Source organism: Bison bison, unplaced genomic scaffold (genome assembly GCF_000754665.1).
Source record: "Bison bison bison isolate TAMUID 2011002044 unplaced genomic scaffold, Bison_UMD1.0 scf7180017864456, whole genome shotgun sequence".
NCBI classification, from domain to species: Eukaryota; Metazoa; Chordata; class Mammalia; order Artiodactyla; family Bovidae; genus Bison; species Bison bison.
Genome location: NW_011495018.1, coordinates 11,983,647 through 12,002,558, shown reverse-complemented (window position 1 = coordinate 12,002,558; position 18,912 = coordinate 11,983,647). Strand labels below are relative to the sequence as shown.

The 18,912-nt window shown below is 51.0% G+C and overlaps 1 protein-coding gene across 1 annotated transcript in view; it reads left to right on the top strand.

Annotated features, from left to right (window-relative positions):
- Positions 1-18,912, top strand: part of GRK5 (G protein-coupled receptor kinase 5) — a 227,361-nt gene that overhangs the window by 106,883 nt on the left and 101,566 nt on the right. Inside the window, exon 2 of the mRNA XM_010859262.1 lies at positions 174-269. Coding sequence (XP_010857564.1) covers positions 174-269 — 96 coding nt within the window. The remainder of the gene's footprint in view (positions 1-173; positions 270-18,912) is intronic.

Genomic DNA, 18,912 nt, shown 5'->3' with positions numbered 1-18,912 from the left:
AGACCTGTGTGAGCCTGAAGGAAGGATGCATAGGCTTGATACTGGCTGGGGAGGGGCTTGTCCCAGTCTCCCAGCTAGGAAGCTGCACCCAGGCTCACTGGGATGGGACGTGGGCTCTGGCACCTCAGGCAACACCAGCATCAGCTCCCCGTCTTTCTCTCCCATCTCTGCAGGAGGCGGAGGAAAGCGCAAAGGGAAAAGCAAGAAGTGGAAGGAAATCCTGAAGTTCCCTCACATAAACCAGTGTGAAGACCTCCGAAGAACCATAGGTAAGCCATCCTGCTCCAGGGGGTGTGGGGAGGAGCTGGGAGGGGAGCGAGGAGCCCAGACACTTCGGAGTCATCTGTCCGGTGAGTCAAAATGGACAATGCTGTAAAGTGGCGCCAGGTAGGAGCTCCACGCTGATGCCTTTGCCAGTTGGCATAAAGATACAGCCAACATTCATCCAACATTCGTGGAGCATTTGATGCGTGCTGGGTGGGATCAACCCCCAGTTACCCTTTGAGGCTGTTAATTTGCCTCCCTTATTTTGTGTGTGTGCGTGTGTGAGTGCTAAGTCGCTTTAGTCATGTCTGACTCTTTGCAAGCCTATGGACTGTAGCCTGCCAGGCTCCTTTGTCCTCCTAAAGATGAGGAAGAGGAAGACTGGCTGGGACCTCGGGCTGTGGGGAGTGATGATGTGCCAGCGAGCTCTTGGCTTTCCCTTTTGCCTCCCTTATATCCCAGGGACCAGGTCCTGGAGACACTCACCACCCAGAAATGCCAATGGGTGCAAACAAAGAAGACGCCTCCCATCCAAAAATAAATAAATTTAAAAAAAAAATCGTGTTCTTTCTGGGCAGTGGCCAGGGACAGGGACAGCTGAGCTGAGCTGGCCCCTCCAGAACAGTCACACTTCAGCCACTGTTCACCCCAACAATGTGGACACCTCACTTTCTACCTTCCTTCTCACTTACCCTTGAGCCAGATTCAGGGACCTAGTGCTCCCTCACTCTCCATGTCTCTCCTCTCTGATCCTGACACTTGGAAGTGAGCAAGCTCTACTGAGGTTCATTCCCTGCCCCCTGACTCTCAGTCCTGCCAAGTCTAACCCTGCTCCCCAGGAGACCTCAGGCCATTGCCCCAGTGCCACCAAGGCCCCTCACCTTCCAGTTGGCCTGGCCCCACCTTCTTCATTTCCGGTTTAGGGGACCCAGGAGCCTAGGATTTACCTCTGAGCTTTGCTCCGCCCGTGGACCCCACCCCACGGGCCCCAGCCCCATATGTCTGTCTAGGTCCATAAACCAGCCTCTTGGCACGGTCCACTCCCCTGGGAGGGTGTGAGAAACGTGTGCGCTGGCGTGTGAAAATGAATTCTTCTGTTCTCCTTGAGGGCATTGAAAAGGCTCTGTGTGTGAGGGCAGTGTGAAGAGAGGCCGGGAAAACAGGAAGGCCGCCATAAACCGGCCGAGGGACTGCTGCTCTCGGGGACGGGCCCCAGGGCTTGGGCCCTCCTGCATGTTTACAGTCCGTCGCCCTGGTGTTTGCCCAGCCTCTGCTGGGGTCCTGCTGGAAGGCTTTCCTAAATAAAAATCTCATTTCTTTTCTAGACCAATACACAAACCAAACGGTGGCAAATGCTGCATTTATTTTTCTTGCTCACACATGAGCTCATTTTCTGAAGCTTTGGAGAGGATGTCCTGGGACAGGCTTTGGGCCAGGGTGACGTGGCCCTTGTGGGCCTGGAAGGCCGCGTGGGAAGGATCTTCTTTAGAGGGGAGGACGGAGCCCTCTAGGATCCCCTGGACTGGGCAGAACAGTGGTCTGTTAAAGCCATACCCTCTCTCTTGCACTCAGCACGGCCCTGACAACTGCAGGCCATCTCCCCCAGCAGAGACCCCAGGGTGATTTTAAGAAATGAAGACGGCACTCAGTGGACCCCCTGCTGAAACCACAGCAGCCTCTCCTCCCACCTGGAATGAAACACAAGCTTCTCACCGTGCTTTATGAGCACTTTGGCCGTTGTATGAAGCTTAGGGATCCCTTCTCAGAATAATGCTTTTACATATACAGAAAATAAAGTACATGGTGTTGCAAAGGAAACCAGTTCTTTTCAGATAATTAGATACTTTAAAATATTATGATCTTGAAGTATATGAGCTTTTTTGTTCTTCAGTCATGTCTGACTCTGAGGTCCCATGGCCTGTAGTCTGCCAGGCTCCTCTGTCCATGGAATTTTCCTGGCAAGACTACTGGAACAGGTTGCCATTGCCTACTCCAGGGGATCTTCCCAAGCCATGCATCAAACCTCCATCTCTTGTGTCTCCTGCATTGGCAGGTGGATTCTTTTACCACTGCACCACCTGGGAAGCTTTAATAATGCTCAGCAACTGGTCTAACCAAGGCTCAGCAACTGTTCTAATAGCTACTGTAATTCTGAATTAGTGAGGAGCATAAGTAATATTTCCAGATACCTGCAATGATGGTGATATGAATGGGTGTGAGATTTCTGTTGTTGATCATTCCAGGCACTGCTAACGTTATTGTGGGTTGTTGTTGACATTCGTGACTCAAGGAAATGCTCATTTCCAGTTAGAGGCTGATGAAAAGAGAGATGATGTTTCTCTCCATCCAAGTTCAGTGAGTGAGTGAAGTTGCTCAGTTGTGTCCGACTCTTTGTGACCCCATGGACTGTAGCTTATCAGGCTCCTCCATCCATGAGATTTTTCCAGGCAAGAATACTGGAGTGGGTTGCCATTTCCTTCTCCAGGAGCTCTTCCTGATCCAGGGATTGAACCTGGGTCTCCCGCATTGTAGGCAGATGCTTTACTGTCTGAGTCACCAGGGAAGTCAAGGTTCAAGGACCTCTTAAATCCTATCCATGGACCTCTTGGTGATGCCCTTCCTATGCTGCCCTGTATGAGCCTGCCTTCACCTTGGTCTCAGTCACTCCCTCCTCCTCTATTGACTTTGCTGTGCTGGTTGCTTTTTCCTTGACTACCCCAAGCTTGTCTCTAGCCTAGAGCCTCTGCTGGTCCCTCTGCCTGGAATGCTCTTCCCCCACATTCAGGGGACCTTTAGGTCTCAGTTCAGATAGCACCTCCATAGAAAAGCCTTCCTGGGACTTCCCTAAAAGTAAACTTAAATCTTTCCTTGGTGGCTCAGACAGTAAAGCGTCTGCCTGCAATGTGGGAGACCCTGGTTCGATCCCTGGGTCGGGAAGATCCCCTGGAGAAAGGAATGGAAACCCACTCCAGTATTCTTGCCTGGAGAATCCTATGGACAGAGGAGCCTGGTAGGTTATAGTCCATGGGGTCGCAAAGAGCCGGACCTGGTGGTCCAGTAGCTAAGACCGTGCTCCCATCGTAGGGGGCTCAGGTTCCATCCCTGGCCAGGGAACTAGATCCCACATGCTGCATCCAAGGATCCTGTATGCCACGGTGAAGATGGAAGATCCTGCTCGCCACAACTGAGACCCGGTACGCCAAATAAATAAATATTTTTTTAAAAAAGAAAAGAAAAGCCTTTCCAACAAACCTTTAGAAAGGAACTGTATTCTCCCTTGAATTGCTGTCTCTCACACGGTGCTGGCTATTAATGCTCTTGGCCCGCGACCCCAGCCGTAGTCATCTTGTGTTTAGTTGTGGGCCTGCGTGTTTTCTCTCTCCCTCACTGGACTGGATGTCCCATGACCACAGTGATGTGGGGGTCACCACTAGGACAGTGCCTGGCACACGGTAGGGGCTCATTAAATCCTGGGAGAGTCAGTGAAGTGAAATACTGAAAACTAGGGCCCTGTTTAGAAAATCTGTGACATGAACGTGGCATTCCCAAATGTAATGTAGCCCATGGTTTAAAACTAAGTCATGAAAGTTCAGGCTTATAAGGTACCTTAGAAAGCATCTGCTTTAATGCTCCCTTCCCCCACTCCCTACCAGATAGATGAACAAGTCAGAGAGGCAGGTGACCTGGTGACTCCTGGTCCAGGCCAGTTTCCCCTGAGGCTGCAATTAGAATAATTCTTACAGTGATGTTAGACTTTTACAGAATTCTCAACTCAAGGAACTGGAGAGCATCTTGTCCAACCACCCTTTTTAGACCTGAGTCTGAATTTCAGAGTCTGTTAGCCTCCAATAGGAGAAGTGGCCTGCAACTCTCCATTCACCAGCATTATATTTACTCACATTTTTTGGCACCCCCCCCAGCCAGTACCCAAAGCAGAGAGACTGCTTAGGCACTCAGAAAAAGAGACATTTCTGTCTCTTTTTTTCTTTCACCTTCTAAGTGTGGGATGCATGTTCATCTGATTACTAAGTTTATTGAGCCCTCATGGTATGCTGTGCACTTGGGAAACAGGCCTGATTCCTGACCCCCCCACCCCTGTCGCCACCCCCAAGCTCATTCATGGCTGAACCCAGGAGGCTGGCGGAAATAGGTGAGAGCAAATTGAGAAAGTTTCATGTTGGAGGGACAGGTTGCTGAGCTGGAGAACCGTACCGCAGGTCTTCCACACATCAAGAGCTTCTCTGGAGGAAATGACATCACTCTGAGCCTCTCAGGGCATCTCTCTGTGTGAGCTCCTGAGGGACATGGACCACATTCTCCATCTTGGGTCTCCATTGCTGGTCCTGGGAGTAGGTGGATGGGTGGATGGATAAAGTGATTGAATGAATGCTGCCCTCCTTCCCAGCCTGGAAACTGTAACTCACTGTGAATGGCAGCAATGAGTATTAAGACAGAGATTCCTTGCCACATGTATCTACTTCCAATTGAGTCCCAGACATCAGTAACCAATTTTAGACAGTCCTGGCAGAAAGCAGACAGATCATGAGAAGAGGAAGTGTTCTCTAATATCTGCTTGGTGAAACATCGAATAATGGCATTCGTTAGTAAGCTAATTGTAAGATAATTAGAGAGAGCCCAAATCAAAGTAGTTCTCAGAATATCCAGAACTTGGAAGGCAGGAACATCATTGTGAAGATAAAAGATTGCTGAGGTCTGCAAATATTTCTCAGTGACGCAGAAAGTTCTTTTGGGCATAAAGTGTGGCATTTTTATTTATTTAGCTCAGGCTCATTGCGTACTTTATTCTTTCATTAAAAAAGAAAAAAAAAAGAGTATGAGGGGGCTTGAGTGAAAGAGTTGATTATTCCGCTATTTGGCAATATTTCTGCAGGAACTGTCCAAAAGCTATATAATAAATCAAGCCCCCTCCCCACCTCCTGGCGGGGTGACGTTTACGAGGAGACTTTTCACAGAAAGTAGATGCCGCTGTGCCCTGCACCCTCACGGATGGACAGGACAGGAGAGATTTCATTTGCCGTGTGGGAGAGAACCACTTGCCAAGCCTTAACTCTTTCTAGGACCAGCAACTCTAGGCTGTGGGGGATTTCTAGAAGAAACTGTAGACTTTTAACTTTAAAGAAGAAAAACCACGGGGCTTCCCAGGAGATCCAGTGGTTAAGCTTCTGCTTTTCAATGCAGGGGGTGCTGGTTCAATCCTTGCAATGAGGGACTAAGGTCCCATATGCTTCGGTGTGCAGCCAAAAAACGTTTAAAAATAAAAGAAGAAAATGAAAATAACGTGAAGTCTGTCTTGAACTAGCCTAGTCTTGATTATTCACTCAGTGTTGCCCATGGTCTTTCAACAAAAATTCAGCCCACAGACACGTGTTAAGCCCCTACTATGTTCTGGGCATCACTGCAGACCCAGGATCTGTACCGTTGGCCACAGAAGCTGTGTCGTCTTATGGAAGGCCATTGGCATTAAAGTCAAATGGTGGCTCCCAGTTGTGTGACATGGGGCTAGTTGCTTAGTTTCTCTGGCTTGCAAGTTTCTTTGTCTAGAAAATGGGACACGCTAATATCAACCTGGCAGAATTGTTGGGAGGGCCAGTAGGGTGCCTACTACACACCATCCTTATCACCATTATCATCATGGTGCTGGTGGTGTAGAGTAAAGGTTGAAGGCCCTGGTGGGGAGGCTTTAGAATTTCCCAAAGAAGCCAAATTGGCTACAAATGAGGAGTGGGGCTAGCCGCTTCTGTGCAGAAGTCATGTGGGTCCAGTGCCCCAGGGACCCCTGCCTGGGGGTCATTTGAATCCTTCCTTTCCTTGAACCCTTGCCTCCAGCCTCTGCTTCCTGGGCCACCCTGGTCCCTGCAGCCCTTGGCCCTTCTTCCTCCCCTGTGGAAGCCGATGGTGTCACACAGTGCCCAGATCCCTGGCCTGGTAGGTTTCTTTCCTAGGACACAAGGATGCTCTGGAAGGTTGCACCCTGCAGCCCTAAAAAGGTTTACCCCTGGGAAAGCCATTTCCCGGTGGCTCAGCAAGTAAAGAATCCGCCTGCAATGCAGGAGGCACAGGAGATGCGGGTTTGATCCTTGGGTTGGGACGATCCGTTGGAGGAGGAAATGGCAACCCAATTCAATATTCTTGCCTGGAGAACCCCATGGGCTGAGGTCTATGGGGTGGCAAAGGAGTCAGAACGACTGAATCGACTTAGCACCGGAGAAGGCATAGAGGTCAGAGGGGACGTTAGCTTTATCTGTAAGATGTTTTTTTTTTAAATAATATTTTGTATTTTGTGCCTTGAGACTTTGCACTTTTTAAAAGAGGTCTATTTTTAAATTTTCGGCTGTGCTGGATATTCGCTGCCGCTCGGGCCTTTCTCTCTGGCTGGGGCACGCGGGGACTGCTCTCTAGTTGTGGTGGATGAGCTGCTCATTACAGCGGCTTCTCTTGTGGAGCCTGGGCTGTGGGGTGCTCGGGCTTCAGTAGCTGTGGCGCACGGGCTTAGTTGCATGTGGGATCTTCCCGGCTCAGGGATTGAACTGGTGTCTCCTGCACTGTGAGGCGGATTCTTTACCACTGAGCCACCAGGAAAGCCCTATAAGGTGATTTTTTTATAAAGGAGAAAGAATTGGCAAGTTATTTGTGTGGTTAAAGTTGAACGCTTAAAGATGAGATCTGCTGCCTGCTTCCACAGTGGGGCATTGGGGACAGTGATGCCATTTCCCTCTTTCCTGGTAGATTTTGGGTCCACTAATGAGTCTGTGGCCTCTGAGAGGACGATAAGAGTCTTGCCCTCTTTGCAGGTCCTGCAGGACTGGGCAAGGGGCTCCTGCTCGGTTCATCTGGGCTGCTGGCAGGCGGGAGCCACCTGATAGCCAAAAGCCTTTGGCTGGTAGGGGTCTCGGGACCTTCAATCCTACAAGGATTTGGAGGAAGCCCAGGCATGAATCAGCCCGGTCTGATCTGGGACCCTCATCCTTGGAGTCTCCAGCCTCCTCCTGGGGTGCTCAGCACTACACTCTGACCAGCAGGGTCCCCCTCACCCCACCCGCGGTGGACTCCTGCCTGCACATTGTCGGCATCCCCTGAGTGGAATGGGTGGCCAGGGTCCTTTCCCAGAGATGAGACAGGGCTGGTCTCCGCTGCAAACAGCCTCTCTTTCTGCTCATCCCTGCTCACAGGCAACTGGTCCCTTGGCATTGCCAGGCACACAGCAGGATCTGGAGAGGAGTCTGGGCTCCTGAGACAGGTCTCACCCCACCCAGGGTCTGTGTGACCCAGGCCCCTTCAGGCCTGCCAGGCTGGCATGCAAGCGCTTGATTTCATTGTCAGGGATACCAAGTCTCTCTGCAGACGTCATTCCTGTCCTTGGGGTGATAAAGGCGCGTCCCATCTGTCATTCTGCCACTTGCCACGCTCTGATAAGGCTCAGCATCTGCTTGTCCTTGGAGGGCAAGATAAATTTAGATGTGGTGGATTTAGAGCATCAGGTGACCTCTTTGCAGCTGTAGCTCTTAGGAGGGAGAGGGTTGCCTGGCTAGTCCCACAGTTTGCTGGGCATTAGTCTCACCTCTCCACCAAGATCAAGCCAAGGATTTCTCAAAATTGCCAACAACTGTAAGAAGCTGGGAGGAAAGCTTAGAGCAGATGGGTTCAGAAGGAAGCAGTACTGCTCACCACTGGAGTACCAATACCAATACCACTGGAAGGCAAGGGCTGGATCCTCAGTGCCCAGCCTGACCTTGGGTGCAAGCACAATGCAAGCACCTAGAGGTCCTAGGTGATGGGTTTCATGTTGGGAGATTCTTAGAACAGAGCTTTGATAGGGATTTTATAGATGATCCGAGGTTGTGGTGTCCAAAGGCTGCCCTGCAGGAAGCATGAAAGATCTAAATTAGACTTCTATCTGATCAGGCTTTCTTTTTGCCTTTCATATTTGGGTTTCTGTGTAAGGTTTTATTCCAGAGTTAAAACCAAGTCTGAAACCCATGGTTCTAAGCCAAGTCTCCCATTTTCCAGGTAAGTAAACTGAGTCCCAGAGAGACAAGTGACTTGATGAGGTCTCTCTGTGACTCACTGTCTTAGTGGGCTCAGGCTACCAGAGCAAAATGCCACAGATCAGGGGCCTTAAACAAGAGATATTCATTGTCTCACAATTCTGGAAGCTGGAGGTCCAAGATCAAGGTGTCAGCTTCCTTCTGAGCCCATCTGGTGTTGCTTCCTTCTGAGCCCATCTGCTCCAGGCTTTCCTCCTAGCTTCTTATGTTTGTTGGCGATTTCGAGAATTCCTTGGCTTGCAGAAACATCACCCTAACCTCGTCTTCATCTTCACATGGCATTCTTGTGTGTGTGTGTGTGTGTGTATTCAAATTTCCCCCTTTTTTTAAGGACATTAGTTATATTGGTGTCATATTGGATTAGGGTTTATCCTAATGACCTCATTTTAACTTGATCACCTCGGTGAATATTATTTTCAAATAAGATCACACTATAAAGGACTAGGGGTGAGGACTCCAACATATCTTCTTTGTCGTTCAGCTGCTAAGTTGTGTCCGACTCTTCGAGACTCTGTGGAGTGCAACATGCCAGGATTCCTTGTCCTTCAGTATCTCCTGGAGTTTGCTCAAACTCATGTCCATTGAGTTGGTGATGCCATCCAACTATCTCAATCCTCTGTCATCCCCTTCTCCTCCTGTCTGCAGTCTTTGTCAGCATCAGAGTCTTTTCCAATGAGTCCGCTCTTCGCATCAGGTGGCCAAAGTATTGGAGCTTCAGCTTCAGCATCAGACCTTCCAATGAATATTGAGGATTTTTTCCCTTTAAGATTGACTGGTTTGACCTCCTGGCACTCTCAAGGGACTCTCAGGAGTCTTCTCCAGCACCACCATGTCTTCTTTAGGGATCACAATCCAACTCCTAAGTACCCACCTTCTCATATGGTTTCTGGAGTTCAAGTTCAAGGGACCAGATGACCCAGGATCTTGCCAAGTCTGAAAGTAGACTCGTCCCTCCTTCCTGACCTGGCTTGGGGTTAACCCCTGTAGGCTGAGGCTCACTGCTCCCCCACAGGCCACAGGAATGTCTGTAGGACGATTAACTGCTTTCCAAACCATGCTGCTTGGTGCTTTTATGTTCTCTCTTTTTATTTTTGTTGTTATTGTTCAAGTCATTGTAATTGGTAAATTACTTTGCTAAAAAACATAAGAAAACGCACATGAAGGACCACACATAATTTTGCCACTGGGCTGTAGCCATGCATAACACTTGCATGTAATTCCTTCTTGCTTTTCCCCCTGTGTACATACCATGGTTTTGTTTATTAATCTTTTTCTTAATATAATTAAAAAAATATTTCCCCATATTTAAAAACCTCCATAAATGTGATTTGTGCTTTTCTATTTGACACATATTTTTTGAACGTCAGGCATTGAGGATATATCAGTGAACCAAACATAAAATTCTGTTCTCAAGGGCTGTCTGGAGGGGTGATTGTCTACACCAGGGAACTGTGGGGAACTAGCCTACTGCCCGGTGCATCCCCACCTGTGTGGTTTATTTATTTCCTTATTTATTATTTCCTTTAAGTTATCTTGAAAATAAGCCCTCTTTCAGTGGCCTCAAATGAATCTGATTTTTTAAAGGCCTTCTATCTATCCCATGGTCTTCCCAGGTGGCTCAGTGGTAAAGAATCTGCCTGCCAATGCAGGAGATGCAGGTTCTATCCCTGGGTTGGGAAGATCCCCTGGAGGAGGAAATCGCAACCCACTCCAGTATTCTTGCCTGGGAAATCCCATGGATAGAGGAGCCTGGTGGGCTACAGTCCATGGGGTTGCAAAGAGTCAGACATGACTAAGCACACGCACACACACACACACACACACATCCCATATATGTATTGTAATTTAGGGTGGTTTTTTTTTTTTTAGCCACCAGGCAGCATTTGGGATCGTAGTTCCCCAATCAGGGATCAAACCCCTGTCCCCAGCATTGGAAGCACAGAGTCTTTTTTTATTTTTTACTTTATTTATTTTTAATTGGAGGATAATTGCTTTGCAATATTGTGTTGGTTTCTGCCGTACATCAACATGAATCAACCACGGGTATACATATGTCCCCTCCCTCCTGAACCTCCCCCCCACCTCCCACCCCATCCCAGACGTCTAGGTATACATATGTCCCCTCCTTCTTGAACCTCCCTCCCACCTCCCACCCCATCCCACCCCTCTAGGCTGTCACAGAGCACCAGGCTGAGCTCCCTGCACTATACGGCAACTTCCCATTAGCTGTCTATTTTACACATGGTAATGTATATATTTCAAGGCTACTGTCTCAATTCGTCTCACCCTCTCCTTTCCCCACTGTGTCCATAAGTCTGTTCTCTATGTCTGAATCTCTATTTCTGCCCTATAAATAGGTTTATCGGTACCATTTTCCTATATTCCATATATGTGCAAGTGTGTTAATATGTGATGTATGTGGAAGCACAGTCCTAACCATTGGACTTCCAGGGAAGCCCCTGGGTTTTTTTCTCTCTCATTTTTTGCCATCACAATTAGTGTTCAGACGACCCTCTTTATACTTCATTGTGACATCGCAGTCTCTGGCTCAGAGGTGAGAAAGCCCACGCTGTCTTTCTGAATGCAGACACGTTTAGCTAAACCCGAGTAGACTGCGCTCTGCCCTCTGCCTCCCTCGCTTCCTCTGGAATGTTCCATTTCCAGCTCACGCTTGCATCCACAGATGCCATTCACGTGAAATGTGCCACTGATGGACAAAGCCAGTGAGGTTTGATGAACACCTCCGCTCCGCTTGCCAGCCCCAATTCCCTGCAGTCGCAGGCAGGAGAAGGGTTTTCTGTCTGTTTTAAGGCCTGTTGCTGAAAACAGAGGAAAAACAAGCTGGTTTATGCAGCAACGGGGGCTTCAAAGCAGCCCAAGAGGCCAGCCGACCCGCAGCAGCCTGAGCACGACAGAGTTCTGCCCCATACAGAGACTCTAGGATAACACTGCTGATGGTCTCTGCCCAGACTCTATTTACAGAATTTATTTCCCGAGCTCTGTCTTCAGCAGCCCCTTGGCAGCATCAACCTCAGCGTCTGCCTCAGTGCGTTAAACACCCCTTGTTCTGAGTACCCCAGAGCTAGCACCCAAGGGACAGTGAGAAGAAAAAAATGTGGGTGGAGGGATATGTGGGGCCAGTATAAACTTTCAAATTAAAAAAAAAAAAGGAACAACATCAAAAAAATGTATCCCCTGAAGAGCTCATGGGAGCCTGAGCTCCTGTTGACTTCTCCCTGTGGCCCCCTCCAGCCAGTACCAGGAAGGAAGATGCAAAATCGAGAAACCTGCAAACTCAGCCCGGCCTTTTGTTCGTTCTTCTTCTTCTTCTTTTTTTTCTGTTTCACAACTGTACTGTCCTTGCATCGTCTTTAAAACTTATTTTTTTAGTTATCTTTTAGTTCTTTTTCTCTTTACAGAAATAAACCCGTTGATGAAATTTCTAAAATGGAATCTGGAAGGAGGAGAATAAAACTTGCTGATGAGATAATCACGGTTAACGTTTCCGTGTGTGGCCCTTTCACAGTTTGCTCTGCTTAGAGAGACAGAATTGAACCAGCTGTCTTTTGTTTCCCTGCCCAGAAGTCAGGTACCATTTTAAATGGAAATAAATGGTTGTAGTGTCTCTTGTGGCCCGGGAGGTAGGAGACCCAGGTTCCTGTGCTACTGCCTTGGTTCTGTGGCCTTTTGAAAGTCACTTAACTTCAATTTGCCCGTCTTTTTTTTTTTTTTTAATGTGATCATTTGTAAAGTCTTTATTGAATTTGTTACAATATTTCTTCTGTTTTATGTTTTGGCTGCAAGGCATGTGGGATCTTAGCACCCCAACTGGGGATGGAACCCGCACCCCCTTCATAGGAAGGTGAAGTCTTAACCACTGGACTTCTAGGCAAGTCCCAATTTTCCCATCTTTAAAATGGGGATCTGATCATCCTTCCTACCTTACTGGATGATCAAGTGTCCAGTGGAGTTACTAGTAGAAAGTGCTTTATCATGGGCTCTGCAGATTGTTGCTGGTCATTTTCAACATGGTCATGTGACCCTGGGCTTCCCTGGTGGCTTAGATAGTAAAGAATCTGCCTGAAATGCAGGAGAGGTGGGTTGGATCTCTAGGTTGGGAAGATCCCCTGGAGAAGGGAACGGCTATCCACTTAGTATTCTTGCCTGGAGAATCCCATATGCAGAGGAGCCTGGTGGGCTACCGTCCACGGGGTACAAAGAGTCAGACACAACTGAGCGACCAAGGATGCTACCAGCATCGCTGTCACGCCAGCCCCCTCTGCCTGGTGGGCAGAGATGGACATGGAGGTGATATTGCTCCAGGCCTTTGGCTGAGCCCAGCTTGAGACAGAGTGAGATGCTGAGAATGGCTTTGCCAAAAGATGCCATCATCAGGATTGGGCGTCAGCAACTCTGGGAGTGCCTGCAGCACGGTGCTTATGTCTCAGGCAGGTCAGCTGGGACAAAGCTGTTGAGGGACTCACCCATTTCCATCAATTTGGTGCAGAGACACCAGTGAAGAGCATGAGGCACCAGGGCTGGAGCCAGGCTCTGTTCCTTACTGACTATGACTTTGGGCAAAGTGATGTAACTTCCCTAACCCCCAGTCTCTCTGTCTGCAAAAAGGGGACTAGAAGTTGCAAGGATTGACTGGAGATGCACAGTGGGAGGGCTGTGCCCAGGGCCTGGCTCACAGCAGGTGCCCAAGGGCAGCTGCTTCATCCCCTTCCTCTTCATTATCACTGTTGTCAACAGTCCTGTTCAGGTCAGAACTTTGTTTCTTGGTTCCCAGGGTGGTGGTTGCCAAGTTCTGCTGGCTTTAGGTTTATCTGTTCATTCATTCGTTCATTCATCTGCTAAGTCCTTACTCTGTGCCAGGGATCCAGGGAGCTGCCAGGTGGTGGGGAGCTGCTTTCCGGAGTGGCTCCTGGCAGCATGGACTGGGCTGTGTATTTCCTTTATGTAACCTGGATATAACCCTTTTCTCTCGGCCCTCAAAGTCTCTATTTACTTACTCTTAGCAGACTTAGAGGTTCTCATGGTTACCACCTGAAACCCCCCTCCTTAAAGGCCACTTCATCTATCCCTCTGCCTCCAGGCGGGATGGGCCTCAACCAACACAGATGCATGAGTGAAAACCTATTAACCCACAAATTCCTGATCAGCTTTCACTCTGGGCAAGGTGCAGCCAAGGGCTCCCAGCGGGGCTTGTGAGGCCAGCTCCATCCCTTAAGGAGCTGAGCCTAGTCAGGGAGACAGGGCAGAAAGCACACACAAGATGCCGGGTAATGGCCATGAGAATGTGGGCAGCTGTCACAAGTCAGTCCTCAGTACCAAATGCCTAGAGGCTGGGGGGAGAAGGGGGGACAGAGACATCTCTGTGGGACAGGAAGTTTCCAGCTGGAGTCACTGGGACAAAGGGAAAACTTCTGGGGTCAGCAGGTTCAGCATCGTCAGCATCATCCATCCAGCAAGCGTTTCCTGCGCGCTCACCGTGGCCAGGCATCAGGCTGCTTCCCTTACAGACACACGCTCACTGAAGCATTACAAACCCTATGGAACAGGTGTCACTTTTCCCCACCCCTGTTTCATGGATGAAGATGCAGAGATGCAGAGAGATTAGTAAATTGCTCGAAGTTACAGAGCTCTGGAAGAGGCAGAACTCAGATCGAAACCTGGGCCAGAGTCAGGGCCATGCGGACTGTGGCTTCCACCACGCTGGCCGTGGTTTCCCCATGGGAGTGGGACAGCTGGGGGCACATTCAAGAGGTGATGGTGCACTGCTTTGGTGAGCTTTGTGCAGAGAAGTCATGAGGGATGAGGTCTAAGAGAGACACCATCCATGCCTCCAAGCTGGAATGTTAGGTCTTCGTCCTGAAGGTAATAGGGAGCCGTAGCATGACAGCCCCTGCCACTATTCTCAGTGGGAGCAGAGAGCAGAGACAGGCTGTGGATGGAGCAGCCTGGCCTTCCTGGGTGACACGACATTCATTCACTTCCCAAAATATTTATTCTTTACCTACTGTGTGCCAGGGAGAAACGAGACTGTTTCTCAGGCACCCAGCCCAGGACCTGGAATGTCCCAGAAACAGCCGCCTCTTCTGAGGCCAGGACGCCGTGGCTCAGGTGACCCCGCAAAGTCAGGAGAGGCTGGAGCTTCCTCACCTGCCGCTGCAGGCTGGGCACAGGTTTCTCTTTTCGACGCTGAGTCACAGAATGCCTTTTACATCACCTGTGAGTCTCCGAGCCAGCAGCTGTTCCCACTGCCCACCTGTCTCTCCCCCTCCTTTTTGGGGGTGACTTCTGGCTCCCCTGCTGTCTGTCCTCTCTCGTTCCTCCCCCGCTGAGCCTTGTAGAAGGTGGGAGATGGGTGTGAATGTCACAGTGGCCGTCTCTCTGCCCGGGGTGTGCCTGCATGAGCGATTGCTTCAGGCACGTTCCGGGTGGGGCTTGCAGACCTGAGCCAACTGGGGAGCTCAGAAGGTGGGGGTGTGGGCTGCAGAGGGAACTCTCCAGCCCCACAGCCCTCTGGCCTCTTCCTCTGGCCAGTCAGCCATGCGACCCGTTCTCTTGGGGCTTCTGCCACTCTCTGACCTCGTTGGGCTTTAACGTGAAAGGAGTCATTCTTGGAGTGCTTGCCACTCACCCCAGCCTGCATCCCTCCCACATTCCTGTTCCCTGCAATGGCTGTGCTAGGTAGAAATCTGAGCTCCTGAGATCTGCCCCATTTTCTCCATCTCTTTGCCCCAACTGAGGGGAGCCCAGGCTTGTGCTATCTGTTGCCCTCCAGCTTTCCGGAAGAGTCCACGGGGCTTCCGTGTTGTTGAGGGAATCAGCCTGGCACGTGCGTCTAATCACCAGACCCCGTGCCCCAAAGGTAGGCTACTGGCTGTCCTGTATCCCTCTCAGCTGCTCAGGTACCAGGTAGAGTGACTCTGCCCTGGAGACAACACGGGCAGGGGAGGGCAGTTTCTGGGCCTGGGGTTAGAAGGTCCACATTCTGCCAGGTGCCAACTTACCAGCACTGTGCCTTAAGCCAATTGATCACCCACCTCTTCAGGCCTGGGTTTTTGTTTTGTTTTTATGAACAGACTCTATTTTTTAAAACCATTTTGGTCTGGTGGAAATATTGAGCGGGAAGTACAGAGAGTTCCCACAGAGCCTCTGTACAAGCCTCAGTTTTCTCATCTGTCAAATGGGGATGGACCCTCACCTTGTTCTTACTGTGCTTACTGTTCTTACCATCCCCTCGCCCCCATTTTATGGATGACAAGACTGAGGCTGAGAGACAGGGGCTAGTTCAGGGTCACTGGCTGGGGAGTGTGAGAGCCTAACTCCTAGCCTGGGGGTGTGGAGGTCCAGGCAGGTAGCACGTGGGCACGGGAGGGATGAGCTGAGTGGGACCCTCATAAGACCTCCTGGAGGGTGAAGAGTCTCCCCTGGAGCAGCTCTGATCTCTGCCGCCTGGTTTGCAGCAGGAAGGGAAGAGCGCCTCCCAGCGGCTGCTCAGCTCACGCATCCTTGGGGGACCCTTCGTTCATTCATTTATTCAGTGAGGTTTTTTTTTGCAGGGGTATTTGCAGGGGCTTCTCTAGTTGTGATGAGCGGGCTTAGTTGCTCTGCAGCATATGGGATCTTAATTCCGCGAACAGAGATCAAACCTGTGTCTCCTGCATTGCAAGTCGGGTTCTTAACCCCTGGACCGCTGGGCTCTGTTCAGTGAGTCCTTGAGTGCTGACTAGGTGTGGTGCCAGTGCCGGGAGCTGGAGACTGGAGTTCGAGTCCAATGTTCACCGAAACAAGGTTCCTCCTGGAATGTCAAGGCTGGCAGACCTCAGTCCCATGCTAGCTGCACCCCTCCTCTGCAGGTAGGGAAACAGCTACCCCGCCCCCTGCCACCCCAGGGATGACCGGCAAGCTGGAGGCAGGAAGCGAGGAGGGGCCTGGGTCTGCTGGCTCAGTGGCCAGACACCATGGGCCCAGGAGGTGGCTCAGCCTGGAAGGCCCCAGCCATGGCATCTTGTGTGTGGGTGTGGGGGACTGTGGGAGCTGGGAGGTCAATTCTGGACCTGTGGCAACAAGGGACCCGTTCTTGGTTCCTGGCCTTGTCACATCCTGCCAGAGAGGTGAGTAATCACTCGCCGGGCTGGTTGGGTGGCTGCCACACTCAAGGGCAGCCTCCAAATTAGGGAACGGCTTTCTTCTAGGATCCTGACCCTTCCCTAGGGCGCAGGGACAGCTTGGCAAGCAGAGAGGGCAGCCTCACCAGCACCCACGGGTGCAGCCAGGCCATGCCAGGTGGCACTGTCTCTCTCCCATTCTGTCCAGCGTCCACCCTTTCCATCTTCCTGAGAGGGGTGCAGAGCAGAACCCCACAAGTGAGCTCGTCTTTCACCTACCCCACTCATTGGGCTGCCCCCCGGACAGGGGCCGTATCTCCATTCCCTGTGTCCCAGCGTGGGTCACAGCGCCTGTACCCGGGAGGCGCTTGTTGTGCGTCTGATTAGCCAGGAGTCCTGAGGCCTGGTTTTCGTTTATGCTCCGTCACTACCCACCCACCTGCATCTGTCTTTGTTCAAACTGGGGGAAGCCCAGAGCCAAGTGCTGTGCCGAAAGCATAGCTCTCCTTTGTCAGACGTCCTGCGGGAGCTTGTTTTTTTCTCTCCTCCCTCTTTGCTGGTTGTTTCCTGTTCTTTTTCTTTCACTGAACAATTGAACATATGCTTTTATGGGAAAATGCTGTGGACCCTTTTGGGAAGTGAGCAAGCCATATACACATCAGTCCATTAGAAATAGGAAGGAGAAAGGTCCCCTCTCCACCTGGGAACCAGGTGTGTCTGAGCTCCGCTGCTCCTCCCTGGAGACTGGGCCAATGAGCACCTGCCCTGCGAACTTCGAGGAACGTATGGGCGGAATGTATTTGGACAAGCCAAGGTGCTAGGCAGTGCCAGGCCAGTGCCTGCCCTGGGGCTTTAGAAGATGTGGCCGCTCAGGCCGGAAGATGCCACGTGCTTCTGTAGAATTGGCTGTGGAACAACCAGCCTGGAGGGGGCCAGGGCTTGCCCAACTGGGCACAGCTGGCCAGCTTCCTATTTCGAAGAAGCTGGCTGAGAGGTTGGCCAATCGGGCCATCGGAAATTGCCCTAAGGGGAAGGAGACATCCTAAGTTATAGCACTGGATGTGGGCCAGCTTCTTGTGTTACTCTGCGTTGCTCTCCCTCCCTGGTAAAAAGGTGCAAGGACTGGGCATCCACAAGACGGTGACATTGTCCAAAAAAGGAGAGAGCTCGGCTGAGAGGTATAAATAGGAGCTTGGGCGGCGGGGTTGGGGGTGGGTGGCCAGATGACAGGGTTTCCTTGCTCACAGCGCCACAGGAGGACTGCTTTTGAGGTCCCAGCGGCCAACTGGAGACCCTTTTTGAGATGTTGGCAAGATGAGAGTTGAATAATCTCTTATCATCCTGCACTCTCTTCCCCTCGCTGCACCCCAGCCATCCTTAGAGAGAGTTGGGGAGAACGAGCTCTAAGTGGAGCAGTTAAACCTGGCCTGTCTGCTGCATTCTGCAGGAAAGAGCCTGTCTGTGGCTTGAGACCAGAGGGGGAGGGCAGGCTGGACGGTGCTGGTGGACAGTGCTGGAAGGAGTTAGAGGTGGGGGCGTGGTGGGGGTGGAGCCTATGGGGCTGGACCAGCAGCTGGCCAAACCTGGTCCTTGGTGGGCTTCAGTGGTACAGAGGTGCAGGCAGAAGGCAGGACAGCAGCTCAAGGTAGCGGCGTGGCTTTGGGAGGTGGACCGAGGTGATGCTATGACTCTATTTCCAGTAGTTCCAGAAGGAAAGCAGTATCTTTAATGCCATACAGGACTCCGTTCTTTGCTCTTCTGTTTACTCACTGGGTGGTCTCAGGCAAGCCTCTCACCTTCAGGAAGGAGTTCCTTACTCGGACCGTGGGGTAAATGCGGGACACCTCCTGGGGTCTGCTCAGTTGCTCGGTCGTGTCCGACTCTCTGTGGCCCCATGGACTGTAGCCCGCCAGGCTCCTCTGCCTGTGGAATTTCCCAGGCAAGAATACTGGAGTGGGTTGCCATTTCCTACCCCAGGGGATCTTCCCGAGCCAGGGATCAAACCCCAGTCTCTTGGCGTCTCTTACATTGGCACACGGATTCTTGACCACCAGCGCCAGCTGGGAGGCCACACTGCAGAGCATCATAAGACATGAGTAGGGAGACCCTGTACTGGGTGCAGCACCTGCTGGTGTGGAACAGTTCTCTCCGGGGCCAAGATGGTCCCTGGGGATGGGAGTCGGGTCTGTCTGTCTGCAGCCCTGGTGACAGGCTTCCTGGAGTCATTGGCCAGCAGCCAACTTCTTTTTCCAGTTGGGCCTGATGGTGAAAGTCAGCTCTTCTGTCCGGCACTAATTCGGCTGCGGACACCACCTAGTCCTCCGAGGTCCAGGGATTCTTCTGACCCTCCAAACTGCCACATGCCTTTGACTGTATCTCTGAACACGCCTGTCTTCACTCCCCAGGGAGGTCGTGGGCTACTGCTCAGCGTGCAAAGCTCTTTTCACACTCTCCAAATTCAT